Source organism: Fringilla coelebs, assembly GCF_963513975.1.
Source record: "Fringilla coelebs genome assembly, chromosome: 7".
NCBI classification, from domain to species: Eukaryota; Metazoa; Chordata; class Aves; order Passeriformes; family Fringillidae; genus Fringilla; species Fringilla coelebs.
The window spans coordinates 30,420,705-30,441,362 of NC_140035.1; the positions used below are offsets into that span (position 1 = coordinate 30,420,705).

Below are 20,658 nucleotides of genomic sequence, written 5' to 3' on the forward strand. Positions count from 1 at the left end.
CTGTTCAGGGGTTTTCAAAGGAAAGTAAGAAAGGAAAATACTACATTATGCATTTGTTCATTTCTCTCCTGGGAAAGATGACTGACCAAGATGTGAAATACTTGGAAGACCTGCAAGAGGAATTTGACTTCAGGTACAAAACAATACAGAGCTTAGGTAAGAGTTTTTATATTCATTTTTAGATTTCCTAGGAAATGGCTGATTCTGCAGCTAGACCCCAGCATCAGGGGGTTTTCTGCATTAATTGATTATTATATGTAAACATAAAAATGGATCATTGGCTTATATAAAGTTTTAGTCCTGGAACATAATGACTCTTTTGGGGTTAAGAAGGTAAAGAGGATCATGTTAAGAAAGTATAGTTATTTCCTATGGATAAGCTGCCTAATGGCACATAAAGTAGTACATTTCTTAATTTTAAAACCTATTTTTTAATATCCCCACATGGCCCTTCTTTGGGAGAATGTAGAAGAGACTCTTATTTCCCAGAATCATACAAACTGATTTTTCTCGCCTCTAACTTGGCTTTCTGTTCTTTTTTGACCACAGTGGTGATAACCAGCTGGTAAGCACTCTGAATGCATGTTTGACCAGCCTGTGGTGGCTGAGATCTGCATGTGGAACAGTCCTTGCATGATCTCTTTCAGAAAAGAAACTGGGGTCTGCTTGTGTCTGCTCAGATATCTTTATATTACCTTCCTTTGAAGCTGCAAAGATACCGGGCTTGAAAGGTCCAAGTCCTTAAACACATCAATCCTAAATGTTGAAGGCTGGATATGACCCAGCAAGAAGAGTTGCCATGGTTTAATGAGTTTCTAGTCATCAGGTCAATCATAATTACTGACCACACAGATACCTGAAAGCTGCCCCACTTGCAAAATAAAACATGCTGACAATAAATGACTTCCAGGGCTTAAATTTCACTGCTCTGCTCCAGCACAGCCAGCTTAGAGTGCGTGGGAGCAATTGCTGTGGCTGAGGTGGTGCTGGTTACTTGTCTGCCTCTACTGAAACATCTACCCTAACTCAATAGGAAGGCATCCATCCAGAGCTTAGCAGGCACACAGTTGGCACCAATTTCTTTTTGGAATGTAGCATGAAAGATGCAAAAGTTTGGTGGTGAAAGTGAGGGTGGGAAAGAGCTGCATGTGAAAGAGTATGGGTGAGCTTGGGGACTCTTGAAACTAGTGCCTGACCCAGAGAAGGACAAATGTTAGATAGAGGGGGAAATGCCCAGTGATCAGTGCTTCTGGCTGCTGAAATTCCCCTTGGTGATGAACACTTCATCTCTGTTTGAAATGCCTCTCAGTCAGACATGGTAATTCACATCAAGTCCAAAGAGCTTTAGCCCAACTGCTGACACAACGAGCTGTTTGTGTTTACAGATCAATCACTGATGCAAGCCAGATGTACATAATACACAGGAGCATGCACAGGGATGAGAAATTTAGAGAACTCTGGGTATCACCTGCATTTTTTCTGCCTTTTCCTTCCCCACACACACATCTACAGACAGGATCCATAAAACCTTATGTTAAACTTTTACTAAAGGTAGTCCTTTCAAATGAAATATGCTGTTACATAACCTACTGATGTTCACAGTTTATTTTTTCACTAGTTCTTGCTGCAGGCTGGTTGTGGTTTTTTTTCCTCTTCTCCCCTTATAAACAGGCACACACACCCACACATGTATTTATACTGATTTTTTTCATCCCCTGCAGAGCAGAATGACAAAAACAGCGCCCTCATTAAACAGGAAATGTTGGCGTTGCAGGCAATGCTCAATACTTTAGACTACAAGAGAAAGGTTAGTGACAATGTTTTGTCATTTGTGGTTGATCTGCTTTCTCCCCTTACTCTCACACCAAATACTCAAATACGTATGTGTGCCTTTCTAAATTTTCATCTCAGAAGAACAGACTCATTTCACCGGAGTTAACAATTTGCAAAATGTTTGGGCGGGTCTGGGTGATTTGAACTAGAAGTTAAGAAATTGGCCATTAAGTAACAGCTCAGTCGAGGATATGGTTCTGCACACCTTAAGAGTGAAGAAATTTGAGTCCATGAGGGCAGGGTTATGATTAAATCAAGCAAACAAAAACACGATGCATTTTATATGATGCAAAACAAAGGCAGAACTTTTTGAACTTGACAAGTGTCAAAATCTTGGAGATATTATGCCCACAAAGAATGCAACACTCTTCCCTCCTACCCTGCCCCCCAAAAAAAAAAATTACTGAAGAAGAGTTCATAGAGATTCAGGATTAATGTACAATGGGTGATGAATCCTGTCACTGAAGCAATAGGAACTAAATATGGTTTCTTTCAGAATAATTGAAAAAAATGCGGTAAGTGCTTCATGGTAGTTGGTGAATTGTGCAGCTGTTGCCTGTGGTCAGTTAGTGACACCTTTCCTATTTTCCAGGAAGTGCTCAGTAAAATAGGGCGTGTGATCCATGAGATCGACATGCTGATGAGCAACATGCTGACCGAGGAGCTGCTGGACTGGAAGAGGCGGCAGCAGATCGCCTGCATCGGGGGGCCCCTCCACGGGGGGCTCGACCAGCTCCAGAACTGGTAAACCTGCCCTGACCTCGTGCTTCCACTGAAAACCACAGGAAGTCTGCTGCACTTGAAATGATCATTCCTTTAGATCAGCTGCAACAGCAGCAAATTCACCAGCAGCTAAGAGAGTAAATAACTAAAAGGGGCTAACTAAAAGCAACAGCGGCCATGCAGAACGAACGCTAGCCTGACTCGTGGCAGTCACTAATTTTTGGCTTTGTATCCTCCAGATACATGAGACACACTCACTTGGGAGTTTTGCTTGAGTAAGAATGGTGCTGACTGAGTTTGTCATTGAAGGCAGTGGGAGTTGTGTCTAGGCAGGAGCTGGGTAGAGGCTTTCTGCTTTGACTCACTCCTCCAGACTTTACACTGTGTAGGGATTGAATGGCAGTAGTCTCTGTGATGGCAATTCTGAAGTGATTGCAAATAAAAAGAAAATAGCATTATATTTAAAAGATAGCACATCCATACAATGTCAACACAACATCGTGGTCATTACTTTCTCATCAAAACTCTCATATAGAAAAGGTGAAGTAAAAAGAATTTAAAAGGAAGGAAAATTACCAAGAAAATTTTAGGACTGAAAAAAAAGGATTTTTTTTGCTTTTTTTTTTTCCTGCGTAGGTTTCCTTTCTTTTTTTCACTGAAGTACTTTTTTTTCCCAATGAACATTCTAAAAATAACTTTAAAATCTGATTTTATACACACATACCCTATTGAACTGTTATCAAGTGTGTTTGGATTTCTTTTTCCTTACTGCTTTTACACTTCTTTAGTCTTGTTAACTTGCTCATTCTATATAAATATTATCCTTTCAAAGAGTTCATTTTGCAAAACTCCTGAGCTGTAGGAAATAATTAACGTTGGCACAAGTGCCCTGCATGTACAACATCAGGACCACGTATATATTTCTTCCAAATTATCACAGAGGGTGTTACATTGTTGTGGAACCATTTATCTTTGAAGATAAAGCAGGTGATTTTCCCAATGTATTTATATAGTCCTGTAAACAAAAGATGAATGGATGTGAGTTTGGGCAAAGCTGGACAGCAACACTCAATACAGATTCTGATTTTCCCCAAGCAAGAACTTCAGTAGTTCTTGTATTCTAAAAACAGTTTACAGGAAAGATTGCAAACTAATCCTTTGTCTTGCTGTAGCTTTACACTGTTGGCAGAGAGTCTCTTTCAAGTCAGAAGGCAACTGGAAAAGCTGGATGAACTCTTGACCAGGCTGACTTATGATGGGGACCCTATTCCTGTGCAAAGACCTCAGCTGCTGGAAAAAGTCAACTTTCTGCTCTACAACCTTTTCCGCAAGTGCGTAAGCCTCTGCCAAAGTGCAGAACTTCACCTCAACTGGTACAATACTGAGAACACACTGTTAAGAAAAAGGGAAAAAAGAAGTTTGAATGTCTGAGGATTTTAAGGACCAGGTTCCTAACACAAGAAGTATGTACAGCTGTCATCAGAATTCATAGAAACTGAAGGTTCCAGGCAGCTTCTCATGGGTAGCATTTAAGGGTTTGTCATCAAATTCTGACTCTTAAATGAAGGCCAGAAATCCCCTTATTCTAGGAGGAGTTGTGTACGTTCTGCTGAGAAAAGCTGTGAGGCTTTGTGTTTGTGATTTTGCCTTTCTTTTTTTAAAGTAAATGTTCCTTTTCTTTCCTGTGTCTCCCCCAAGCTATGCTACCCGCTGCCCTCTCAACTCACACTTCTAATAGCAGATAAAATATTAGTGTCTTTTCTCTTGCCTTTTGTACAGGCTATACCAGAGATATACCACAAGTGAGTCTGAAAGCAAAGTGGGCTCAATTGTTTGCACTCTATATATATAAAAATTAAACCGATAGTTTAATCATTATCATTTAATTTCATTGGAGCCATGCTCAGTGTATTTTCATACTCTGTTTTATGGGTCTGATAAAATTTTGCAAGACCAAGACTTTTATCATCATTGTATTTTAGAACTATAGAATTAGGTATAATTTTCAATGTCTTTCAAATATCTGTTTCTTATGGGAACAATTTCAGGGACAGTTAGACCACTGGATCACTTTGAGAACTGAGAGTTGGAATGCATAGCTCCCATTTCAGCATCTGTAGAGAAATAAGTCTTGAAGAGATACCTGCCTTTTTCCCTTCCTCCCTCCCCGCCAAAAAACCCCATCTGTTTGTTCATACATATTCCTAAAAATCGATTTGTTTCACTTCTTCTCACACAGCTCCTTTGTGGTTGAAAGGCAGCCCTGCATGCCAACACACCCCCAGAGGCCAATGGTTCTCAAAACTTTAATACAGTTCACTGTTAAATTAAGGTAAGGGAAAAAAATCTGATGTAAACTACTTCATTTGTGTACACTATTTTATCCTGGGAGAATCTAGAAAGCAAAGCAGGCCAATTTGTGTTAGGGATCCCTCCAACTGCAGGGAGATTTTCTGGAATGGGGATATAAAGTCCACAGAGTCTGCCACGCTGAACAAGTGGCAGTAAAGAGTAAAACACAAGGAAGAAAGGCACATTGTGGCTAAAGGCAGCACCTTCAGGGCACTGCATGCAGTCTTGTTGTACTGACTTTATAAACTGAGTAAATAATGATCCTTATCATACAAGCCAAAATCTGAATACTGAGATCCACTTCTGCACAGAGGAAAGAGAAACGGCTGCATTTTGGGGGGGTCTTGGGTGAATCACAGACAAATTCTTTCTCTCCTAGAAGCTCCTCCCCTGACTTTGTGAAACAGCAAAGGTTGGAGAGGAACACTCATTTCATTTCCACCTTGCAGCACAAAGTTCATGGAGGGCTGGGGGTGAGAAAAGGCACGTGAAGAAAAGCACACACACATCTGTGATGCAGTCAGAGATTATACAAATCCACTTCCTAATTATTTGGTGTCACTCCAGCTACTCCCTCAAACACATGCTAACTTTTCCACACACTTAGAGGGAGGGTAGGGCACCCACCACTGGAACAGCCCACCTCCTCTTTCTGAGAATTCAACCCTGTAAATTGTATTGTAATCCTAGATGCCTAACATGTTTTCATATTATAATAATTTCTGATACTTTAATCTGGAGTAACCGGTCTAGTGTTTTCTGGTGAGATATTCTGTTGATATTCCCTCTCTCATTTTCTGTTTTGAAGGTTGCTAATTAAATTGCCAGAGCTGAACTACCAGATCAGAGTGAAAGCAACTATTGACAAGTAAGAAACTTAAAAGGGAATATATTCTTACTCCCTACAGAGACAACACAGTTTTTTTTCAGTGGCTACCCTATCTGATTTTAAACTGCTTTTAAAAGGAAAAGAAAAATTTAAAAAACCACCAGTTAAAAGATCAGAGTAACACTTCTTTTTTATGTGGAAGACTTCTCTCTTAAAAACAAAGCTGCTAAGTCTAATTGATGGTTTCAAATTAGAGGCAAGAAGTCTATTTCAGATTTGTCTCAAGACTTAGGAAAAAAGTCATCAGACTGATACAGCAGCATTACACAAAGTTTGAAATCAAACTGTATTGCATTTATGGGATAGTTAATTTGGAAATAGCTCTGAGCTCTCATGATGCAACACCCTAGGTACCAGCTATCTCCCTCCTTCTGCTTGTTGTGCTTCTGTGAGCTCCTAAAAGCCACCTTGGCTGCATGGACATAGATGTGGGTCCACAAGAAAAAGGGAAAACACCCCATGAGGAGGGAGCAAGAGAAGCCAGGGCCTTTTCTCTCAGAAGCTGCATACTGTCTGATAATAAATAGCAAGATAAAATACACTACCTACATATGGCCAGATGCAAAAGTCTAAGTGGACGGTATGAATTTCAGTTCTTCAGTTCAAAAATTGTAGCTGTAGGGTCAATACAAACCAACTCTGAGCAGGCAAAATCTATCATCTCAAATATGCTTCTCATCACAATTTCTGTCTTACACATTTATGATTCACAACCCATTTCCTCTCCCCCACCCCTCTTCTCTTTTAGGAATGTTTCAACTGTAAGGTAAGACAATAAAATATCATATATATTATTTTTTTTCCCAATACACTGGTATTTGAGTACATAACTGTGCTGTCCTCTGCAGTAACCGTAGATTTGTTCTGTGTGGAACACATGTGAAAGCCATGAACATGGATGAGTCTGCAAATGGGAGCTTGTCAGTGGAATTTCGACACTTGGTAGGTTTGACAGTTTTTCACTGGTGTAAGTAGAGAAAGAAAATATTCTTTAGAAACTCTGAAGGGAGAACTGTATTACTGTCAAGGTCACACTCATTTTCTTTCTGTTTGTACAAAAAGATTACTCCTAGAAATGCCATTCTATACTTCACCCATTCCACAGAATAAGACTATATATTTTCACAGAAATGACAAAGCAAATCCTAATTACCACCAGAAAAGGAAAGAGTAATCACGCTGAATTAAAAAGCTTCACAGAAACTGAGTTTGATTAAAAAACCCCCAAACACCAAACCAACAACAGCAAAAAAACCCAAACCAAGCAGAAAAACCCAACACACAGAACAAACAAACAAAAAACCTAAACCACACCACAATTTTCTAGGGGAGATAGAATTGAATGCTTGAAATCTATCGGAAATTAATGCCTGCGATAAAGCCTTGTGAGAGACTAGAGACTGGCTTGTGTAACTCCTCTGAGAGCCCAGTGAGTCCTGCTCTCTGACTAACACTCTCTTGCCTGTGGTAATTTTGGGGCTTAACCACAGATGCAGTGCATCAGTGTCGTTTTGCAAAAGGAGATTGAGATCGATGGTTTTTAGCCTTTTTTTTTTTTTGTGGGATGCACTTGGCAAGCACCCTAATTAATGCTTTGTTACATTAACCTAGTTTCCTAAAAATTCTTTAAAAACATCAAAATACCCCTCACTGAATAGAATTTTTAATGTGTCAGAGTCTTCATTACACTTCATTTGCATATTGCAAATAAAATCTTATTATAACTAAGAACATCCTGGTTATAAATTATGTTCTTTATATGTACTTCTGTGTATAGTTTCTCTGACACATAAATATTGCTTTGCTTTATACAGCAACCCAAAGAAATGAAAACAAGTGCTGGAAGCAAAGGAAATGAGGTTTGTGCATTTATTTTACATGTTGTTTTTGCATACTCTCACAAGTATTTCAGATTTGATTTTATTTACATCAGAGTTGTTAGGTTTTGAAATATATACGAAGTACAGGATCCAATTATTATGTTAGTACACGTATAATGAGAACTGTTTGGAATGACTCAAATTGTAATTGCATGCCTGAAGTCTGTATATTGAAAAAGTTACAACAGAAGGTAGAGAGTAATAATCCAAATGCATTCCACTCAAAGGTTACCTTTTTGGTCATTTAAACTTAAAAAAAAAAAAAAAGGAAAAAAATAACAAATAAGCTTTCAAAGACTTTTTTGGGGGGGTTTGAAATAATTGTTTCCTACAGGAAAGATCCTTTAAATATATGTTCTGCTGGTCAGGTTCAGAGCTGAAGTCAGGGTGTCATTATCTTTGTATCAAAGGGGTTTGCTGCCTCAGCCAGGATCAAAAATGTGCTTAATTTACTTGTCCCAGCCTGGTCGAAGGTTCCCCTCTCGTGGTGACTCTGTGTATGGCATGACAGCACTAAAACCAGCATAATAACTGAGGGTAAAGTTGTATTAGCAAATTAAAATAAATATTTTTAAAAATATAAAAATAAAATCACTCACATCACAGCCCAAATAGCTGTGATTATACAAGCACAAGAGTTATTTGAAGTATTCTTTAAGTACAAAGCAAAAGGTGTGATCAGCATGAGGAATTTGACCAAGCCCTAAAGAAGAAGATATTTGTGCCCCTTTCACACACATTTCTGAACAACTCAGCACCCAACTAGCAAGACAAACTCAAGGCTCACCTCCCAGTTACTTTGGTGCTTACAAAATCACTGACACCACAACAAGCAAATGCAAAAATGTAGGTTAAGAAATGTTGGCACTCCAGTTTTGGCAGCCTTTCCCTCCCACTTCTACACATTGTGCCTTTAAAACTATACAAAGCTCTCAACAGGGCTGTGGGGAATTAGGAGAGCTGAACTGTGACCTGGTTCACTGCTGATTTCCTCAGCCTCTCCTTGGCCAAGTCAGTCTGTGAAAGTGGTTATTAGCAGAACAGGAGCTGGGATTTTCTTTGTTAACAGCAACTATAATGCTTTCAAAACTTGGTTTGTTATAGGACATCCAGTATGCTGAAAGTGTAGTTAAATATAACTGGCCTCATTAAGAAAAAAGTGGAAGTTCTCTATTTTAGATTTGTTCTTTCATGCAGATATACCTTTTTGCCTAGATGATTTTTTCATGAGAAAAATTTGCTTCTGCAAAATCACAATGGGGGAAGAAGGGTTGTTTCACCAGCCCTTATCAACTTTGTGTCAGAAATACAGGTAGAGCTGGATATTTCATCATGGGAAAGCATTTTGATTTGCAATTTTTTATTTCTTTTTTTGAAAGAAAAGTCTGACAAAACAAATGCATGATGGGGAGGGAAAGACCAATAACAAAGAAAACTGGAAAAGAACAAATATATTTCTATATATTTGAGTTCTGGGGATGGAAAAGTATTTCAAGAAATCTGTTTCCTAAGGGGCAGAGATTTGGATCTTTGCAGAGCTATGCTGCTTTGTAATCAAAACAAACGCTAATACTACATACTTTAATCAACAATGACAAACAGATTTTAGGGTTTTTTTCCATCCAAGAAAAGCTTGGGGTTTTAATACCAGATTTACTTTGGATTAATGATTTAGGCCTCTAGTCCTTCAACTAGTACCCACAGCAAAACTGGATGGAGGCCCATTTGTCATTAAAGCTGTGGCTATTTGCTTTGTTTCTGGTTTGTTTCTCCTTGAAGTTGAACATCCCTGTTCAAAGTCCAATTGTCAATCAGTCAGGAAACTTTAGGAAAAGGAAAGTTGGGAGACAACCTTTATAGACACGCAAAATTATCTGTTAACTTCTTGTGTGCAAATCTGTGCTTAAAAGTATCATTTTAGAAAAAGTTTAGAAGTACTGCTTTAACAATATTAAGGGGTTCTTTTAGATCCATCAGAAAAAATACCAGACTTCTGGACTAATTTAATGTCAGAGTTGAACAAACAAATAGTTTCCTTCACTTCCTTCTTTTCCTGTTCTGCTTATATATTTATACGAGTTTTCTTTCCAAGTGTAACCTCAGCAGCTGGATCACTCAAACAGTGTTAAATGCCAGCTGTGCACTCCCAGCTTTATAACCTGGTTATTCCCTCAGGGCCCTCACATGGTGACTGAGGAACTGCACTCCATCAGCTTTGAGACACAGGTCTGCCTCTATGGACTGACCATCAATTTGGAAGTGAGTATTTGGGACAGATTATCTGAGGCAGGAGAAAAAGGCATTTTCCAGCAGTTTATAGAAGTACAACTGTGCTGGGCTAGCACTAATACTTTCCTCAACAGCATTTACACAGGGCATTCATTCTCTCCACCAGACCAGCTCTTTGCCTGTGGTGATGATTTCCAATGTCAGCCAACTGCCCAACGCATGGGCCTCCATTATTTGGTACAACCTGTCAACCAATGATCCTCAGGTAGGTCCTCAGTATGTAAATTCTGCATTTTCTGCATTTTCACATTTGTACTATTTGGTTACTAAATAAATTAAGTGTAAAAAAATACGTATTTCCCTCTTGAACTGGCCTTATTTTTGTCACATACATGGTTATCAACATCACACTTTATTGTTGTTCCCTTTATCTATCTTTCTTTTCCTGCCCAGATATAAAACCACATGCACCCTTAGCTTTTCTTTCTGTAGCCTAAAGTAGTAGTTCTTAAACTGAGGAAAGGTGACAGGCCTTCTCCACAACTTTTCTGACTTCACTAGTTTTATTTTATCATCTTTCTTGGATGTAGCTGACTAAAACTAGACCTGTTAGAAAATAACTCTATCAGTACAACTCCAAACCATGAAAGCAGGCATATAGGTGAATCTGTAATGTGCTTAATGCTGCTTTCCCCCATGGATTTTATGGCAACTTGTGCTTTCTGTGGAGAAGATTATAAATGTTAAGTAGCAACTTTTAGTGGCTCTAACCCTGAGCAAAGGCAGAATCATTCTTTCTAAGGCCCCAGCTGTCTCAGCACATATTTTAGATTCAGTCACTGTTACTGTATTTGCAGGCTGTGGAACAGGGCTGTCAATGGCTCTCAGGCTTTCAGCTGGGGATTAGTGCAGTCACAAAGATGCTCAGAGTAGGGAAAGGGGCAGACAGTCTGCCATGGTGGCAGGCCAGCTGACCAGCAGGCTGGGCTGCATTATCATTCTGTGATACTCCAACAGTTTTTGCACAGTCTTCAGTATGTCCATTGTGCGTAGAATAATAATTAAAAAAAAAACACAACTGAAAAAACTAAGATAAGCCAAATGATTTAACAGCATGTCACCATATCAGCATGTAATGGTTTAAAGTTTCCATGCACTAAACAGTAAAACACAGCAATAATATCTAGATTTTTTTGGACAGGATTCAAGCATATTTTCACTGTCTTTACACAGGACTCGACCAGAGGCATAGCAAAGCATTTTAACATCCAAGATGCAGACAGGGACTTTAGCTCTCTCATCTTACAACCCTGCTCAGGCACCCCACTGGACCTTGCTGGGTGCCTGCAGGAGGGAGGGCCCACATGTTTGCCCCAGTGCTTCCCCACACACAGAGCTCACTTCCAACACTTCCAGATTCTGCTCAAGTACTTGCAGCCTCCTCTTACAGCCTGATATGTATTTCATGGTTGCTATCTAAAAGCCTTCATTCTTTTGCAGAATTTGTCTTTCTTCAACAACCCCCCTGCTGCCACTTTGAGCCAGCTCTTAGAAGTACTGAGCTGGCAATTTTCATCATATGTTGGTCGTGGACTCAATTCTGAACAGCTCAACATGCTGGCAGAGAAACTGATGGGTAAGTGTGTAGAAATGTACAGATTTTTATTTGCTTTGCGGTTCTTATATTTGGTAGCTACAGGTAGGGGCTTTAGGCACACGTTGTGGTTCAGCACCAGCTGGCAACCAAGCCCCACACAGCCACCCACTCCCCCAGAGAGAGACAGGGAGAGGATTGGAAGGGTAAAGTGAGAAAACTCATGGGTCAAGCTAAAGACATTTTAACACTTAAAGCAAAAGCCACACGTGCACACAAGGCAAACAAGGAATTCATTCACTACTTCCCATCTGCAGGCAAGCGTTCAGCCTGGAAATCAGGGCTGGATTCATCACACAAAGGAGTTACTTGGGAAGACAGATGCCATCACCCCAAACATCCTCTCCTTCCTCCTTCTTACCCCTAAGTTTACATGCAGAGCATGTCACCATATGGTACAGAATATCCTTTTGGCCAGTTAGGATCAGCTGTCCTAGCTGTGTCCTCTCCCAGCTCCCAGCACTCCCAGCCCCTTTGCTCGTGGGAGGCTTGAGAGGCAGAAAAGACTTTCACTATGTGTAAGCCCTGCTCAGAAAGACCTAAAGCATCCCTGTATTACCAACACTGTTTCCAGCACAAATCCAAAACACACTGGCTACTGGGAAGAAAATGAACTCCACCCCCGCTAAAGCCAGCATGGCATGACCTCCACTTCCAGAGCTGATGTCAAAAATGTCACAATGACATTTTTTTCTTTAAAAAAAAGCAGGCATCAGCTTATTCTTATCACAAAGTAATTCAACTTTCGAACTTCCAGGCTGCTCAACTGAAGGGAGAGGGCATCAGAGTCACGCTGAACTGTGATGTTGTTTTGCCTCCTTAACAATTATCTCATAAATCTGAAATCAAAAGGAAGTATTTTTGCTTACTTATGAGGTTTGGTTTGGGGTTTTTTTCATTTTAAGTACCTGTCCTTGTGGGTCTGTTCATTTCTAGGGCCTCACCAGAGATACTTCATTGGTGTCAGCAGAGCAAAAGGCCCTGTAACCTCAGCAAGATGAACTATTGAGTGCTCTGAGACCCAAGGGTGCCCCAGAAGGGAGAGGCCCTGGGGAAAGCTGAGAAGTAATATTTAGGCTAAAAACTGAAACCGAGCATGTAGTGTTGCAAAAACCAAGTCACAGGCTACTTTAGACAAATATTTCCAAAACTATTATCACCTGCTTCAAAAGAATACAGAAAACCAGATCTACAGTCCCTTAGCATGCCCCTATCCCTCCCTCCCCATGTCAGGAAGTGTTGTACTTCTCCCCTCACCCCCCACCCAACCATACAGCTATCAAGCAAGATCTATTTCATAACTTCAGAATAATACATGCACGATTTAGGGGTTTTTTCTTTTCCCTCTTTCAGGACAGCAAGTCAGTTACAATGATTATCAACTATCCTGGGCAAAGTTCTGCAAGGTACTGTTCCAAAAGAAACACTAAACTCTTATTTCTCATAACACCCACAGCCATGCCTATCTTTGTTTCCCTGATGCTGCTGATAAGATTCCCACTTGCCATATGTGGGACTTTCAGCTCAGCATGAGCACATCCCTCATAAAAATTTCACTAGGAAGAAAACACTTCCAGAAGCATAAAGCTTGGGATTAGGGATCTACTTAGTTATATTGCTGCAGATATCAGAAACTGCCATTAGAGTGTGCCTTATATATTTCTGTATATGATCAAGTGAAAGTATTACCAAAGCATGCAATACATTTTTCATAAAGCATAAGTAAGATTTTTCATAAGTTTAGTTTTGACCTAAATAATTTCAAGACAGTCAATATATGCAAAAACTTTGATGAGGAAGAGAAAATGTATTGATAAAGAGGGGTAAGCTCTTTTAAATCATATTAACTACATTATTTAAACACATGCAGAACCTTGGAAGGAAGTTCAACTTTCTCATCTTCTTTTCACTCAAAATATAAATGTATTACTAGGAAGAAACCACAGATGTGATTTTTATTCTCCTCGAAAAATGAGGTGCTTCCAATGCATATCTTAAAAATCAGTTGGTTTTATGTCAGGTTGAAAGAGAGATGTTACTCAAAACCACAGCTCAAATTGTGATTCTCACTTGAGAAAAGTAGCTTATTCTTGAGAAACAGAAGAAACTGTCATGTGAACGTTGGGTAACATCACTCTCATGATTCTCCTCTCGTGTGTCTTGGTTTTGATTGTGTTTTGTGGTTGTTTTTTAACTGTTAGGAACATTTGCCTGGGAAGTCTTTTACCTTTTGGGTTTGGCTTGAAGCAATCCTGGACTTGATTAAAAAACACATTCTTCCTCTTTGGATTGATGGGTGAGCAACAAGGGAACTGCTGTAGATTGATCTCTCTTCACATTCTCTCTGTCCTTTACTCATCTCAGTTTCTCTGTCCTTACTCATCTCCTCTGCAAATACATGCAGAGGAGTATGTGCAATGAATTTAACACTTTGTCTCCCTTCTCCCATTCATAATTTTTGGAAATTGCTGTCAAAGGGGAACAACATGGAATCTCCTAGAAATGCAGGTTTAGATCTATTCTTCAGTTCTGTCTGTGCAATCAAGTACTGGGATAAATTTCACCAGTACTTTGAGCTCAATGCCATATTCCATGTGTAATCACACAAAGCTTTGGTCGTGGCTCCCAAGCCTTATAAAGCTTTGTAACCAGGTTTTGAACACCTGTATAAAGTCTGGCCAGATCAAGGCCAGGCTGGATAGTTCTGAGTGACCTGGTCTGGTGAAAGGTGGCCCTGTCCATGGCAGGGGCTTTGGAACCAGGTGAACTTTAAGGTCCCTTCCGACCCAGGCCCTTCTATGATTCTACACATTGCACAGATCCAAGTCTGTATTTTTTTCCAAAAGTAAAGCCATGATTTCCTGTTATACCTCAGGTACATAATGGGATTCGTAAGCAAAGAAAAGGAACGAATTCTGCTGAAAGACAAGACACCAGGAACATTCTTATTAAGGTTCAGTGAGAGCAATCTGGGTGGAATTACCTTTACTTGGGTGGATCAGCTAGAAAATGGTAAGTATAATTAAAATTTAAAAAAAACAAAGCCAACAACTAAATCAAAACTAACCCAAACTCTGCAATATACCTGCAATACAGGAGTCAAGTTTTGTTTGGTTTGAAAGTAAAATTCACATGTATCCTGTCATAGTATGGTTTTGGACAAGATACAAGTATCATAATTTCTCAAACACAAACCAAAACTCTGACATTCTACCTCTGAGTCCTTTTAATTAACAAAGCTCTCTGTGAGGTGCACCTGCTAACTGCAGGCTTTAGATTTGTTTCCAAATATGCAGAAATTAAATATTGAAAGATACTAATGTAGCTAAGAACAGGTAAAGCCCGTACAAGTGTAAACCTCAAAAGAAATGCAAAAATGTGTTCCAGCTGCAGTTGCTCATCTACAGGTTATGGTGCCTTTGTGTTTTTGCAGGAGATGTAACATTTCATTCGGTGGAGCCCTACAACAAAGGTCGCTTATCTGCCCTGCCTTTTGCCGACATACTGCGCGACTACAAAGTTATCATGGCAGACAACGTTCCTGAAAACCCCCTGAAGTACCTGTACCCAGATATCCCCAAAGATAAAGCCTTTGGCAAACACTACAGCTGTCAGCCAAATGAAGGTTCGGCTCCACTTCTCTATTTACCCTTCCTGCGCAGCAGCTGCAAAGTCAAGAGGCAATTTGAGCACTGTAGGGAGAGGAGGGAGAGAACAGATTAATAGTCATCTTCAAGAGAACTGTTTTAACATGTGTCTGTCATTTAGACAGCTTCATTTTGCAAATATATCCCTGTCTTAGAGGTTACAGTAGAGGTGATGACAATACTTAAAAGAAGCTAAGAAATGGATTTTTTTTCTCTGACTGATGCATTACAAAATTCAGTGCTGAGGTGTTCAGTGGAGAGGAAACTGAAAAGTCATCCTGTTTATTGGTGCCATAGTTGTGTTACACTGTAGCATGCTGTCTCTTTAATTTCAAGAAAACTCAGCATTTCCCAAACAGCTTGGAAGCCCTACTTTGTTTCATTTCATGCAATGGAACCCTAAAACAAAGGCTGCTTATCTGCACCACCTTTTCCCAATATGCTGCACAATTACCAAGTTATTATGGCAGTCAATGTTTCTGAAAGCCCCTGGCAACTGCACTGGAAAATGCAAAAAGGCCAAACAAGAATGGCTCCAAATATGTTCAGGCCTACGTTCTTTTATGACCAAGTTACAAGTCAGCTCATTTTTAGATCAAATTCATTCTCACTTAAAGAAAGCCCTCAAAGCCTTATCTTTTTAATAGATAAAACACATTCTTCTAGACTTTCAGTATCAAAGGTTACAATTCCATTTGAACTCAAACTCCTACACAACTCAAAAATATTTGGAGGCTACAGTATTTTTCTCTCTCTTCATTTTAGTTCTGTGGACTTTGCCTAATGTTCCAATCATCTAAAATCTTACACATATGCTTAATTTTGTGCAAAAGAATTGGAATTCAGAACACATTGCTGAAGCTGTATCTGTAGAGACACAGCTCCAAGCATTTGCAGGACTGAAATCTGCAGGCTCAGAGTACCAGAGTAATTGTATATTGTATTTAATATACAATTAAAGAATTGTATATTTGCTTTGAAGGCCTAACGAAATCTCTTTTATCAGTTGCAGTATTATATTGTGTTTCATGTCAAGGGAGCATAGGCAATTCTGTAACTAAGATCTGAACTCAAGGACTAATCTCAGGAATTCCCCTCACTTTCATGGCTATTTATTTATGCAGGGACTTTACAATTTATTATTGTCTGTGGCACTCCAATCAAATACTCCATTTCAAATGGATAATAAAATGGCTAAACAACATTTAATTTTTCTACTCTTTATTCTAGTCTCAAAGCCATCAGATGGAGGAGGGAAGGGTTATGTTCCTTCTGTATTTATCCCAGTCTCCAAAATGTAAGTATCCTCACAGGTGTGTTATACTTTACCTGTTATTTTTATTTAATTTACATCCCATTTCAGAGTTTCCCCTGCCTCCTTTCCCCAAACTATTTGAAAATAGTTTGGTAAAGACTGCTAAAGACAAGAAAGGGAAGTAAAGGACTTTAATTATGGAGAGCTTTTTCCATTAACGGGGCAAACCATTTGTAAAAATTGAACGTGAATTTTATGGTATTCTGATCTCCTTTTCTTTCACTGACTCCATTTTTTCCCCAGCAGCTGATATTAGGGGCAAGGAAAGAGGACAAACCTGACTCAATCTCCTACATTTTTAAGTGTACATCAGGTTGTTGCATGAGCTTACAGGGCCAGCAGCAAGCCTAAGGACAGGGTTAATAAACTTAAAAACCATCCATCATACTCCACTGATATGCATAGAGGGATTTAAGTTTTTTCTTAGGTTATTTTTGCTTTTTTTTTTTTTTTGTCTTTTTAGCTTAAATGACTCTACAGAACCACATTCTCCATCAGATCTTCTTCCAATGTCTCCAAGCGTTTATGCTGTGCTGAGAGAACACCTGAGTCCCACAGCCATAGAAACTGCTGTAAGTTGTAAACTTTCACATTCATAAGTAAATATTAAGTAAACAGGATACAGCACAGATGCTGGTTAATAAAAGGCTGCTTGTACAACCATGAATCAGAGCCCTTTCATCACTTGCTGCATTACATTCTGAAACAATGGTGCAGATATTTCCTATTCTAAATGGTGCAGGATACTGCAAGCATCTTGAAAGCACTGGAATTGCCTGACATGTTGGTTAATGAATCATGAATGTCAGAACACAAAAATCCCAGAGTTCTTGCACAATGAAGGATTTACCCTGACAAATCATGCCACCTATACTAATTCTCTGGACAGCACAAAGGCCTGGACTTGCTCAGGGGAGCTGCCCAAGGAATTTGATAATTTCCAATTCAGAAAACTTGCTCAACTTATTCATACTGCAAGATTTTACACGGGGTTTCAAAGTGCAAAATTAAAAGTCGACTAAAACACTTTCAACAAAGAAAAGTAATGTTAACTTAGTATATAGAAAAGTTAGGAAAATACTCTACAAACATTATATTTTCTTAAAATATTCCTCTTTTCCTTATTGACTAGAAATGATGTTCTGAATCATCATGGCTCAGAGACCTTAGAGCAATGATATATAGCAGGTGGGAATTGGTCCAAGAGACTTTTCTCAGGAAACACAGCAGTGGTTTGGCTCTAGCAGCTTTAGAAGAAAATCTCCTTTTTTAACACTAGCCCTTAACTTCATGTATGTTCAATGATACATGATCTTAAAATGATCATGTATTTAAAAGCCTGCCAACTCGTCTTTGAATGCCTCTCTGTAAACACTTCTCCTTACCCACAAACAGAACAAAACTAAACCAGAATCCTGATTGTCAGTGATTAGAAGTACAGTTAAACTTTATATACAAATGGATGAATTCTTTAATACATCAACCTGAAAATCCACTCAAGAGTAAGATATCTTTTTTATTCTTCACTTTTTTCTCCGATAACACACTTGTGACAAACTAGTTCTTTAGCTGAAAATGAAATAACCAGCCTGAATTAAAATTCTGCATTAAAACCTACCCCACCCAATCCAGGACACGTCCCCACTCATTTCTATTTTGGTTTGTAACATGTGGAAATGTTCTGACCTCCTCAACTGCACTTACGAACAATGCACGCATTTGCTTTCCTGAACTTTCGTCAGAGTAAAGAACAGTTGGATTCACTTTCAGTTAACATCAGCCTCCAAACATTTTTGGTTTCTTCTTGCATGCTCAGTAAATCTCAAACCAGCTCTGTCCAGAGCTTCAAATTAAGCTGTGACCATGGCCATCGTTTAGGGTCATAATCTGACAAAAAGAATGTGCCTGGCAGCAAACTGCAAGTGTTAAATACAATTTTAACGGTACCAAGCCAAGTGGTTCAGTGCTGCTGGATGGTAAGTGATATTTCTGTAGGCTCTTACTAGAAAGTTCTGCTAGAAACTGCATGAGAAAAATAGTTTTAGAGGATTTTTAAAGAATTCCTTCCTTCTCTTCTCCATTCAATTTACCTTGCTAAATGGAAATGAGGAAAAGATGGAGGTTTTTTCTTTATCAAATTCACACAACAATCTACCCCTTCTGAAGAGCTGGCTGGGTACAGCAAGCAGACAATCTGGACTATTAAAGCAATACTTTTTCTCCATGAAATGCCAATTAAAAAGCATCATGTGAGATACAGAAAACAAGAGTGAAATCTGCAGCAGGCCAAATATCCTGCAACTGACTAACTCATTCTTAGCAAGATAAACTTTCTGCAGTTTTGCTGAATTCCCTTCTATTCCCCCCCCAATCCAGCTTCCCTTACCCATGAAAAAAACAAAACTCCAGGAAGAACCCTGCTATACATATCCACAGGCTTCAAGACCCACAAAGTTCATACAAAAATAAATACCATGCTTATTTTTACTGCAACAGTTTCCTACACAGTGTCTTCTAAAGAGCATTCCTCTATTTTATAAACAACTAGAAACAGGATTTTCAGATCCTTATCAGTTTGTATGACATTTTCAAAGTGACTCTGCAGTTACCTTGAGCCAGAGAAGGTTTCATCTGCATTTTCTTTTGCATGAACAGCTGTAAGTGCCATGAGACTAATCTTTTCCTTTTATTCCTTCTAGCTGAGTTCTCCGTACTCAACTGACTGAAGTTCACATACTGGAAAAATCAGTAATTGTGTGAACACTGGATGGGTTAAAGAAGTCAAAATTTTTTTTTCCTGTCACCTCGAAAGTCAGCTTTTCTGGAAACCATTACATTATTCTTAGGCCTCTTTCAACAACACATAAACAAGGAATTTTCTCCCTAGGGATTCAAACAGCCTTTTACAAGTCAGATTTGCTGTTGTCACTGAAAAAAAGACCAAATCCTTTCTGGCTTGGGAGTCATTTGACTTTAGTGGGGTCCCAGCAGAGATAAATTTTACTTGCTAATTTAACTAACCTCCATAGAATTGCTGTAAATATGAGAGCATAAGAGCAAAATGTTTTGCTTCTGAAGACAGCATATAAAGATAACAAAGACATGAATGTGTTTGGAGAAATTAGGATTTATGATGTTAAATACTTTCTGCTTATTCATAATCTTATACACCACTGATTCAGATACTATTTCAAAGCAAAGATTCTTGTTCCCCTGACTTTGAATGTTCCAGAGGTATCTGGGGATTGCTTTCCTCCAAAGATGAATTGCCTTCAACATAGGTTTTTATCTGACACCACAGCAGAAGTTGTGGAAGGCAGGTAGGCAAGGTTGGGGAGAGGAGGGAGTTCCAGAAAGGAAGCAGACATAAAACTTGTGGTGTTAAAAAGGCTGTCTCTATTTCTCCACTGGAAGAGAGAGTTAGTAAAACTTCCCCTCTCACAAAATAGTTGCAGAAGTAAATCTGCTCAGGCAGGAGGCACTCAGATACCCCAGCAAGTGCTGTCAGAAAGTCTACAAATGAAAAAAACCCCAATCTGACACAGTTTGGATGCTAACTGTTCAATGGCAGCAGGGAAGCAGTTCTAAAAAACAGTTACAGAAGAGCTGCAGCATTTGCTGGCCACCTGGAAACTTGTGCTGCATGACAGGGTATTACATGCCTGTCACAGGCTCAGTTAATAAGCAGGACAACTAGTTTTTGTAAAACCAGTAAATTGCCCTCTTTAAATACTCTTTTTTTTTTTATTTCAGATGTGTTTACTGCTGAGTTGGGGTTGTTTGGTTTCGTTGTTTTGGTTTTATTTCCCCCAGTGTTATCCCTAAAATCCCTGTTAACAGAATAATAAACAGGCAACTCCAAGGGCACTGTATTTCACAAATGCAGGTTTAATCAAAATGCAAGCCTTGCCCATGCATGGTTAATGCATGCAAAGCTCTTAAAACACAAACCTTTGAACATTTGCACCTTACAGCTTTCTCAGGCAGGTATAAATGAGACTTCTGTGATGAAAACATAACCTTCTTGAATCAGTAAGACATAGATTTTGCTTTCATTTCTCCTTTCACCCAGGCTATTTAGGTTAGTTGAAAGTGAGTGAGCGGAAACAAAGTAATGAGATATTTTTGTGATACAT

The 20,658-nt window shown here is 39.1% G+C and overlaps 1 protein-coding gene across 1 annotated transcript in view; it reads left to right on the top strand.

Annotated features, from left to right (window-relative positions):
• Positions 1–19,362, top strand: part of STAT4 (signal transducer and activator of transcription 4) — a gene marked incomplete at its 5' end in the record, with an annotated part of 36,239 nt that extends 16,877 nt beyond the window's left edge. The window contains 19 exons of the mRNA XM_084209222.1: positions 78–156; positions 1,722–1,807; positions 2,426–2,577; positions 3,729–3,887; positions 4,796–4,888; positions 5,717–5,776; positions 6,546–6,563; positions 6,646–6,739; positions 7,612–7,656; positions 9,853–9,936; positions 10,073–10,171; positions 11,407–11,542; positions 12,914–12,966; positions 13,762–13,856; positions 14,436–14,572; positions 14,994–15,185; positions 16,438–16,504; positions 16,986–17,094; positions 19,222–19,362. Coding sequence (XP_084065348.1) covers positions 78–156; positions 1,722–1,807; positions 2,426–2,577; positions 3,729–3,887; positions 4,796–4,888; positions 5,717–5,776; positions 6,546–6,563; positions 6,646–6,739; positions 7,612–7,656; positions 9,853–9,936; positions 10,073–10,171; positions 11,407–11,542; positions 12,914–12,966; positions 13,762–13,856; positions 14,436–14,572; positions 14,994–15,185; positions 16,438–16,504; positions 16,986–17,094; positions 19,222–19,248 — 1,785 coding nt within the window. The 3' untranslated portion in view covers positions 19,249–19,362. The remainder of the gene's footprint in view (positions 1–77; positions 157–1,721; positions 1,808–2,425; positions 2,578–3,728; positions 3,888–4,795; positions 4,889–5,716; positions 5,777–6,545; positions 6,564–6,645; positions 6,740–7,611; positions 7,657–9,852; positions 9,937–10,072; positions 10,172–11,406; positions 11,543–12,913; positions 12,967–13,761; positions 13,857–14,435; positions 14,573–14,993; positions 15,186–16,437; positions 16,505–16,985; positions 17,095–19,221) is intronic.
• Between the last annotated feature and the right edge of the window lie 1,296 nt (positions 19,363–20,658).